The sequence below is a fragment of the Piliocolobus tephrosceles genome, chromosome 11 (assembly GCF_002776525.5).
Source record: "Piliocolobus tephrosceles isolate RC106 chromosome 11, ASM277652v3, whole genome shotgun sequence".
NCBI classification, from domain to species: domain Eukaryota; kingdom Metazoa; phylum Chordata; class Mammalia; order Primates; family Cercopithecidae; genus Piliocolobus; species Piliocolobus tephrosceles.
In genome coordinates, this window is record NC_045444.1 from 104,645,637 (window position 1) to 104,656,055 (window position 10,419).

The window sequence follows — 10,419 nt, forward strand, 5'->3', positions numbered from 1 at the left end:
CCTGGCATTCATCCTTCTCTGACCTCATCCCAAGCTGCCACCCCATCCCTGCCCCCACCCCATCTTTGATTTCAACATCAATCGCTGATCCCCATCTCAAGCTTGATCTAGGTCCCGTCTCTGAGCCTCACCCTATTCCCAACCTCAAGCCATCCCTGATCCTTCCCCACACATGCTAAACCCATACACTCTCAGCTTTGCTTAAGCTAGTTTGACTTCTGTTTCTATCATTTGCTATCAGAAGAGCCCTGACATCGTCAGCCCTCACTTGGGACATCTTTACACAGATAAACATCTAATGAAGCTAAACCACAAAGGTAAACTTAGTAAGTGGACAGCGGGAGGCTGAAAAGGGAGAGGACAGACAGGAGGAGCTTTGAGCAGATGGTGTGCAAATGAGCTGTGGTTGGCCGGGAGCAGTGGCTCACACCTGTAACCCCAGCACTTTGGGAGGCCGAGGCAGGTGGATCACGAGGTCAGAAGATCGAGACCATCCTGGCTAACACCGTGAAACCCCGTCTCTACTAAAAAATACAAAAAACTAGCCGGGCGAGGTGGCGGGCGCCTGTAGTCCCAGCTACTCGGGAGACTGAGGCAGGAGAATGGTGTGAACCCGGGAGGCGGAGCTTGCAGTGAGCCAAGATCGTGCCACTGAGCTCCAGCCTGGGCGACAGAGCGAGACTCCATCTCAAAAAAAAAATGAGCTGTGGTCTCTTCAGCATACGTTCATTCCTGTGATGATTATTTATTGAGCATTTAATAGGCTCCAGGCACCAAGGACATAGAGTGAATAAACTGACAGGGTCCTGTCTGCAAGGAGGGAAAACAGACTAGGAAAAAACTGCAACTCACGGAAGGCATTTTGGGAGGGAGAGGCAAGCTCACGTAGTTTGAGGAAGCCAGGCAAGGCCTAACCCAGAAGATGATGCTCACCTCAGGGTAAAGCTGAGACTCCCTAGAGGAGCATTTCCTTTCACTTGTGGACAAAGGAATCCTCCTCCGCCTGGAGTATGGGCATGAACAGGAGTTTCTGTGCCTCAAGAGACTGTTCTAGCAGGAGTTAAAGCCCCAGGGAATGATGCCCTTCAACCCAGAGAAGTGCCTTCTTAGGAGGTGCTGCCCCCATTCTACTGCAGGAACAGTCAACAATGCTGCACACACCCTTGACTCTGTCACACCCAAGATACTTCCACAGGGACAAGCATGGAACAGAAACTTTATTAGGAACATCTGCCTGCCCAGTGGACTGGTGGCTGTGCATGGCTTTCTGGGGATGCTGATGCTCTGTGCTAGTCTGGAAGCTGCAGGAGGGAAGGGCTAAGGGCTGCTTGTCTCGGTCCACCTGGGGCTCAGCAGGTGGCCAGCACATGTGTGTGCAACGTTGGGCATGGGGGTAAAGGGGGGTTCTTGTGGCATGGATCTGGCATCCAAACCCTCTTCCTCTTTGTTCACCCAACACCCCCAAGGGGAACATGTGTTTCCAGCTCCTCACAAAGCCACCTGGCGGGTTGATGTTTTGGCAGTGACTGCGTCAATGTCTCCAGCCGACACTACAACACACCTGAGATGGGAAAACCACTCCCTGAGCTCAGATCACAGCACACAGAGCCACCAGCCTGGTGGCTCAACACTTAACACTCAGAGTTGAAGAGATGCTCCTGAGAGGGTCAACGAGAGCATCCAACCCTTATGAGGACATAGCTTCAGCCCTATTCTTTCATCTAATGTCAGATTTGGGGCTCAGATGTGACCATGCTAATTAGCCAGTTAGGGGTTAGAGATGTGACATTCAACAGCAATGATGGTGCTTTGTTTCCATAGAGCCGCAAAGGCTGGTCCTTGGAGGTACCTCAGCAGCTCCTCAGAAGGTTGGTATGGCCCCTGAAGACACCAGTTCCTAACTTCCCCACACCCTATAGCGTCCCCCCAAAACCCAGATAGTGCCTGTCCAGAGCCAGACCACCTTCCACACACAACCTCAGAGTGTTGGTTATTCTTTCCTTATAAGAAGAGATATTCCTTCATCGATGATTTTCAGAGGTTGGAAGAGACATTGACGGAGGAAGAAGTGTAGGAGGTAACGTGATGACGTGCCAAGAACTCCTTGCTGACCAGGCCATGTGCGGCCAGGATCTTGAGGAATCCATGGCGAAAATTTTGGCCGATGAAGGCGTAGATGATGGGGTTGAGGCAACTATGGAGAAATCCCAGAATCTCGGTGGCATCCAGGGCCCGGCCAATGTCATTGCGGCGTTCACAGCTCTCCTTGATCAGGTGGGTCCTCATGAGGGTGTCTGCAAGCAGGACCAGGTTGTAGGGCAGCCAGCAGAGCAGGAAGATGAGGACGACAGCAAAGATGACCCGCATGGCCCGGTGCTTCTGCCCTATATGGGCCTTAAACAGCGCATGCAGGGTGAATCCATAGCAGAACAGCATGATCAGCAGCGGCAAGATGAAGCCAAAGGTGTGAGGCAGGATCCGCAACACCATCCGCCATTTTGCTGTGTCATTTCCCAGGACCTCATAGCAAACTGGACTGGAGTTGTTTGGATAATAAGCTTGGCGGAAAAGGAAGAAGGGCAGGGACAGAATCATAGACAGTCCCCAGCAGCTGAGACAAACAAATTTGACCGAGTGACGCTTCTGGATCAGTGTGCGTGTGGCATGGACAATGGCCAGGTAACGGTCCACGCTGATGCAGGACAGTAGCAGGATGCCACTGTAGAAGTTGACTTCCTTCAGGAGTGAGACCACCTTGCACAGGAATGTGCCAAAAATCCAGCCATTCACCTTGGAGATGGCCCAGATGGGCAAGGTCAGGGCAAAGAGTAGGTCGGCTATGGCCAGGTTCAGCAGGTAGACATCAGTGATGGAACGGCTGACCCTGCTGTATAAGATGACCAGCATCACGAGAGAATTTCCCAGCAGGCTCAGCAGGAACACTAGGGCATAGGTGACGATCACAACATACTTGTTGAGTGACTCAGTCTCCAGCCTACAGGGGCTGTAAACTTCATCTGTAGGTGGCATGCCAGTGAAATTTAGATCATAGTCATCACCCCACATCTGTGGATCTATAATATTCGACATGTTCTTCTCAGTTTCAGCAATGGTTTGATCTAGCTGGAAGGTTAGAAGGAAGGAAATGTGATTTAGTAGCTTGGATTCAAGGCATTGTCATCAAGGATGAGAGAGCGGTTACTGGGATATCCTTTGCTTCCCTGTTTTTTTGGCAACGAGAGCCCCCTTCCTCCTTTGCCTCCGACCTGGGGTTCTTTGGAGGTTGGCTTCCCAGTATTCTCCACCTTCCACAATTCCAAGGCCTGGCCTGAGTATGGGGTAATATGGGGAATATGGGGAAAACGCCTTAGCCCTAGCTCAACTTACAACTCCTCCCTCTCAGCCTATGTCTCTACCTCTGTCCCTCTTTAGCCTTCTCCATCCTCAGTTCTGTCTGTGCATTCAGATGTGGGAACCAGGTTGGTCTTAGACATTCAGGGAAGGGCCAGCATTAAGCAAAATGCAAGAAGGCAAACCTGTTCCCAGGTGGCCCCTTCTACTATTTCCTTTCCTATGTTCTCCCTGATTCTTGTTTACCTCCTTAAAATCTACTGGGGGAAGAAAGTGATAACAACACATTGCATTAAACTGTATATTTTAAGCCTTGTCTTTAAATGAGCAGCACACATTTTGTTCCTCTGTCTAAAAGAGTTTTAAGTATTTGAGAAGATAAAGTCTCCATCTTGGTCCCTGAAACCCTCCGCCCCTGACAAAATACACAAAATTGTTCAAGAGTTGTCAAATGTATTTCCTATTGTGAAATATTTTGCTGAAATAAGATCTTCCCAGAAGCCCAGTATGTGAAACAGATAAAAGCTAAGCCACTGTGGGGCAGAGTGTGCTAACCTCCCAACCCAGATGGCCCCTAAAGAGCCCCTCGAAGCTCCAGGGCTCTCCAGAGAACCGTCTGAAAACCTTTGGAAAGTTACCCAGGTTGGTTGTAAAGTCACCTAGCATCCAGTCTTCATTCTATCCTGAATCTACTATTAATAAGTCTCGTGTGTAATCCCAGCACTTTGGGAGGCCGAGGCAGGTGGATCATAAAGTCAGGAGTTCAAGACCAGCCTGACCAACATGAAGAAACCCCATCTCCACTAAAAATACAAAAAAAATTAGCTGGGTGTGGTATTGTGCACCTGTAATCCCAACTAAGGAGGCTGAGGCAGGAGAATCACTTGAACCTGGGAGATGGAGGTTGCAGTGAGCCAAGATCGTGCCATTGCACTACAGCCTGGGCAACAGAGCGAGACTCTGTCTCAAAAAAATAAGTAAATAAATAAGTCTCATGACCTTGAATGGAGTCTCGTACCCCTATAGATTTCGGTCTTCTCATCTGCAAATCGAGGAAGACAGAGTCGTCCACTTCTCATTTGCTGCCAGGCCTGAGGGTGTATGATGAGTCCACTGAGATCCACACATTTTAGTATGTTCCCTCCCTACCAGTATTTGCATTTTCACCAAAGACAAAGTCTTAAGGTGAAGCAATAAATGTCAAATTGGGGAATTCTCAGCCTCTTTCCACAAAAGGGTGAGGTATAAAAAGAGAGGATGAGGAGGCTGTCCTCCTCACCTGCTACCTCTATGTATGAGTGGTGATCACAAAAGAGGAAGCGGGCAGCAGAAATCCTCAGCTCCCACAGAAATGAACCCATTTTCCAAAATAAAGTCAAGCCGAGCAGCCCTACCCCACAGAAAGTCCTAGCAAGCGGAGGCGGCTTCCTACCTGAGGCACCGGCCAGGTGTGTCCAAAGGTAGGAGCTGCAGTCAGAGATCAGAGTGACTTAACAGCTAGAGGGCCCTTGATGAATACAGGAAAATAAGGAAACCACGTCAGACGACACCTCCCTTCTGAGCCCCACCCATGTCTACATTTGGGGAAGAACAGTTTAAGTCAAGGGATCACAGACTCGTGATTAGAGACTGTCAGGGTCCATATGACCAAGCGGGGGTCCCAGGTGTGAAGCTGGGGTTGAGGATCCATTATCTGAGTTCTCCACTCTATGGATGATCGTTTTTATTCTTTTCCTTTTCTTGGATTTATTTCCATTTGTTTATTCCTAAATTCCCTGGTAGATCATCTGTGGAAACTTGCAACTTGCCTGACAAGAAGAAAGGGGGAAGGATTTGACTTACAGCAGAGACTTCAGAAGGAGTCCCCTGTAGGAGGGACTTGGGGGCAATCCGATGGGAAAGAGGAGGAGGACTGCACTTGAGTTGTGTTTGAACAGCAGGCCCTCAATCTCTACTTATTTTGCAGCCTTCTTTGAGGTGGCCTGGTGGGGATTTGAAGGGAACACGACCCTCCTTTGCCGCCAGCCACTCTTTTGCACAACCACTGACAATGACCAGTTGATTGAAATGGCTCTGAGGCTGAGGGCATAGGCCACTCCCAGAGGCTGGCTGGTTAGCAGAGAGACCACAGAGCTGGGGCAGTCCACGAATGGAAGAGCTGGGGTCAAGGTCACTGCTGCCCCTATCTCAGTAATGGAGAACAGCGTCTCTGGGAACCCACCTTAGCTGCCTCCAGCAGCTAATAGCTGTCCCCTAGCTTGAGTCTTCTGGCACCTTCGTCACTTCTCCATATAACATGAATCCTACTGTGAGGCATTTACAAGTCAGCCCTCTTCTAGCTTGGGAGCCATGAGACAGCAAGAACCCTCTTCAGTTCATTTTTATGTTCTCTTTCGGGGAATATAGAAGGTGCTCAATCAATGATTGTAGAAGAGATGAAGACAGACATTGTGCCTGTGATTCATGGACCATACGTCACCACCACAACTCAGTGTCTATTGCTTTTGGCTACACACTAAAGTCACTGGTATGCCCGATAGTTTCACTTCCGCACAGCCCAGTTGGTCTGCCTGGCATTGCTTCTTCCCAACCTTCCTCTAATGTTTGGAGCTAGTGCCAGTCTGTGCAAGTATAAATCCTGCCCTACCACAAATGCCAAATGTATCATGCCATGGATTCCTACAGTTCTGCACTGGAAAGACAATTTTTCTTTTTTTTCTTTTTTTTTTTTTTTTGTTTTTGAGACAGAGTCTCGCTCTGTCTCCCAGGCTGGAGTTCAATGACGGGATCTCGGCTCACTGCAAGCTCCGCCTCCCAGGTTCACACCATTCTCCTGCCTCAGCCTCCCAAGTAGCTGGGACAACAGGGGCCCGCCACCACGCCCGGCTAATTTTTTTGTATTTTTAGTAGAGAAGGGGTTTCACCGTGTTAGCCAGGATGGTCTCCATCTCCTGACCTCATGATCCGCCCGCCTTGGCCTCCCAAAGTGCTGGGATTACAGGCATAAGCCACTGTACCCGGCCCATTTTTTCCTTTTTTAAGAGACAGGCTCTCACTGTGTTGCCGAGGCTGAGTACAGTGGTATGATCATAGCTCAGTGTAACCTCAAATGCCTGTACTCAAGCAATCCTCCCACCTCAAACTCCTGAATAGCTGGGGCTACCGGCAAGAGCCACTACATCTGGCTTTCTTTTTTTTTATATTTTATTTTTATTTTTATTATTTATTTATTAATTATTTGTAGAGAAAGGGTCCTGATATACTGCCCAGGCTTATCTTGAACGCCTAGCCTCTAGTGATCCTTCTGCCTTTGCCTCCCAAAGCACTAGGATTACAGGCATAAGCCACCATGCCCAGGCGGCAAGCCTATTTTTTAAGCTAAGTCGTGCTCTCCTCCTGGGCTCTTTTATCATTCATAAATGGTAACAGGAAGTGCAAGGAGACAATAGCCACTCACGCTTTGCTTTTACTGATGTTGGACTATTGTGCTCTGATGCCTAGACTAGAAAGGAGTCAAAGATGGGGTAGTCCCAGGAGGTGGGAGACTCCCTCTATTAATCATCTAGGGTAAAAGCAGCCCCGAGGGCAGAAAATAGTCACTGGGGACACAGGAGAAAAAAGACGGGGGCCTAGATTGCAAAACACCTGCCTATTATACTCAAGAATGACCCTGAGGCCGGGAGAAGGATAGTTTTTGCCACAAGGGGGCAGCAGTCGCTGGACAGGGAATCCCCTGCCAGACACACCCTTGAGAAAGACCAGGGCCAACCAAGAGCAGGTATATTTAATACCCTGTGTGAAGTTCTTCTTGGTGTATAATTCCCTTATGCTTTTCCTAAACCCTCAGTAAGTCGGTTCACCATTCCAGTGTATTTCAAGGAATCACTGAGGGGTTAGGGAAGGGTCTGGTCTCCTGGAGCCCAAGGAGTGAAGGGGAAGTAGCCCTGCTGCATGAGTGTGGTGGGGGCAACAGCGATGCGGGTGTCTCCAGGAGAAGTTGCATCTGGAGGACAAGGGTGGAAAGAACCTTTCACTTCGCAGTAGGACGAGCATTTTACTGAAGGAGGGAGAAAGCACATATAGATGAGTTTAGAATAAAATTTTACCCACTTTAAAATGCTCCAGCGAGTCAGCCCACACGAACTATCTTCTATACCTCACTTCCCACTTATAACTGTGCCCTCTTAAAATGGCCTAGAATGCTCCTGCTGAGAAAACATTTTTCCATTCCATGTAGAGCTCCCAATGCCACAGAGAAAGCTGTGACAGGTGCAGTCCGAATGCCAGTCAACTGGCAAAATGTGGCATCTCTTTGGGTGACATCTTCTTACCACTCTGTTTCAAACATGGTGGCTTCTACACAGACCATTTGAACAGCACAATATGGCTGTAAGAACATCTATTTTGTCCCTGAATCAGCCTTATGCCAGCTTAAGCATCTCTTCTCATTCCTCCAGAAGAATCCACTTGGATCTGGGATCAAAGTGGAGGAAAGGGGTAGAAGGAGGTTTCTCCTCTCTCCCCAGTGACATCCTCATAACTACAGCAATAGGCTCAGGGAGTAAGTCTGTGACCTGAGATGATCCGGTCAGAGCAAAGGTCAGATGTTTGTTCGATCACTGCGGAAAAGCAAGTATATAGTCTTGTTGCAGACAGCAGCCATTTTGCTACCATAAATGGCAAAAACAGTCTAAGGAAGAAACCAACACACACAAAAAGCAGCACAGCTGAGAGAATCAGAGAAACAGACCCGCAGTCCTGAACAAACCATGCCCAGAGGCCATCTTCTCTCTGTACTTTGTTCAGTTCCATAAGCCAATAAATTATCTTTATTGTTAAGACCAGTTCAGGTTGACTTTTCTGTTACTAGCAACCAAAACATGCACAACTGTGAGAATTCTGGAAACCAAACATGGTCTAGGATGAGAGGAGCAGGAAGTAGTGTCAGTGAGACACTGGGTCCAGGCTGCAGTGGTAAAGATACAGGGGCATTGACAGACATGACCTGGCCAGGTGCAGACCTCCCAGCCCTGATCTCCAATCTCCAGAGGAAGCCAGAGAAGGACCTTGAAAAATGAGCATATTTGTTTCCTGCAATCTCTGTTTTAAAAATTAAATTAACTTTAAAAATTGTTTCCTGCAATCTCAGTTTAAAAAAAAAAATAACAAATAAATAAATAGGCCAGGCATGGTGGCTCATGCCTGTAATCCCAACACTTTGGGAGGCCAACGGGGGAGGATTGTTGAGTTCAGGAGTTCAAGACCAACCTGGGCAGCACAGCAAGACCTCATCTCTCTAAAAATAAAAAGTAAAAGTAAAAATTAGCTGGGCATGGTGGTGAGTGCCTGTAGTCCCAGCTATTAGGGAGGGTGAGGCAGGAGGATCGCTTGAGCCGGAGAGATCAAGGCTATAGTGACCTATGATTACAGCACTGCACTCCAGCCTGGGTGATAAAGTGAGATCTTGTCTCTAAATAAATAAATAAAGTCAGCCTGGGCATCATAGTGACACCCCATCTCTACAAAATGTTTTAATTATCTGGATGTAGTGACACACACCTATAGTCCCAGCTACATGGAAAGCTGAGGCAAGAGGATTGCTTGAGCCCAGGAGCTCAAGGCTGCAGTGAGCTGTGATCACTCCACTGCACTCCAGCCTGGAAGACAGAGTGATATACTGTCCTGAAAGAAAGAAAATTTTAAAAAAGAAAGTGAGCGGCCGGGCGCGGTGGCTCAAGTCTGTAATCCCAGCACTTTGGGAGGCCGAGATGGGTGGATCACGAGGTCAGGAGATCGAGACCATCCTGGCTAATATGGTGAAACCCCGTCTCTACTAAAAAATACAAAAAACTAGCCGGGCGACGAGGCGGGCGCCTGTAGTCCCAGCTACTGGGGAGGCTGAGACAGGAGAATGGCCTAAACCCGGGAGGCGGAGCTTGCAGTGAGCTGAGATCTGGCCACTGCACTCCAGCCTGGGCGGCAGAGTAAGACTCCGTCTCAAAAAAAAAAAAAGAAAGAAAGTGAGCATCTGAACACTCATCTGAATCAAACCCTCCAGAATGGATTCAGAAAATTCTCATGAATGACCTAGAATTCCCTGCTTTGAAGCCAGACAGACCAGGATGGAAATACTGGCTCTTCTTTACCAGTTCGTGATCTTGATGGTGATAGGAAAGCATTTTTATATTCTATGCAGAACACCCAGTGCCACGAAGAAAGCTGTGACAGGTGCAGCCTGAATGCCAGTCAACTGGTGAAATGTGGCATCTCTTAACATTTATCAAAATATCCTTATCTATAAAAATGGAGTTAATAATACTCACCTCTCCAAGGTGTTGTGATGATGGAAGGCTTGAGCACCAAACCAGCTGGTACAAATCCTAACTCTGTCCCTGGCTAGATGTATGCTCTTGGGCAGCTCAGATGCTCACTCTGTGCCTCAGTTTTCTCACCTGTAAAAGGATAATAAAAGTAGGACCTAGTTTGTAAGACTGGCATCAGGATCAATTAGTTAATATGTGTAAAGTGGTTGGCACAGTGTCTGGCAGATAATAAGTGTTCAGTCACTTTTAGTTCATCCTGGTCTGGCTGGCTCCAAAGCAGGGAATTCTGGGTCCCTCATGAGGATTGCTGAATCCATTCTGGAGGGTTTCCTTTAAACGAGGGCTCAGATGCCCACTTTCCTTTATTTTTGTTTCTTTCAGGACAGGACATCACTCTGTCTCCCAGGCTGGAGTGCAGTGGAGTCATCATAGCTCACTGCAGCCTTGAACTCTCGGGCTCAAGCGATCCTCTTGCTGCAGCCTCCCGTGTAGCTGGAACTATAGGTGTGTGCCACCACACCTAGATAATTAAAACACTTTTTTAGAGATGAGGGTCTTGCTATGTTGCCCAGGCTCTTATGATCACTTTATTTATTTATTTAGTACACAACCCCCTGTGGTCCCGTTGGGGGACTGTGTATCAAACACACCCAAAAATGCAGAACATTTGACCCTGAAATTCCACTAAAAGAAGGAAGGGAGGAAGAGGAGAGAGGGAGGGAGGGAGGAAGGAGGGAGGGAAGGA

General features: G+C 48.2%; 1 protein-coding gene and 1 long non-coding RNA gene across 2 annotated transcripts in view; both read right to left on the reverse strand.

The window, feature by feature from the left end:
* Positions 1-1,196: 1,196 nt before the first annotated feature.
* CXCR1 (C-X-C motif chemokine receptor 1) lies at positions 1,197-4,913 on the reverse strand. The gene is made up of 2 exons (XM_023220882.3): positions 4,784-4,913; positions 1,197-3,123 (listed from the first exon to the last, which is right to left on the reverse strand). Exon 2 carries the CDS (start codon positions 3,088-3,090, stop codon positions 2,035-2,037), a length of 1,056 nt encoding a protein of 351 aa, XP_023076650.1. The 5' UTR covers positions 3,091-3,123; positions 4,784-4,913; the 3' UTR covers positions 1,197-2,034.
* A 4,760-nt stretch (positions 4,914-9,673) lies between these two features.
* Positions 9,674-10,419, reverse strand: part of LOC111546065 — a 4,728-nt gene continuing 3,982 nt past the window's right edge. Inside the window, exon 3 of the long non-coding RNA XR_002732634.2 lies at positions 9,674-9,803. This is a non-coding gene — a long non-coding RNA (uncharacterized LOC111546065). The remainder of the gene's footprint in view (positions 9,804-10,419) is intronic.

Coding starts and splice junctions, on each gene's coding strand:
- CXCR1 (XM_023220882.3), bottom strand. CDS start 3,090: ATGTCGAATATTATAGATCCACAGATGTGGGGTGATGACTATGATCTA.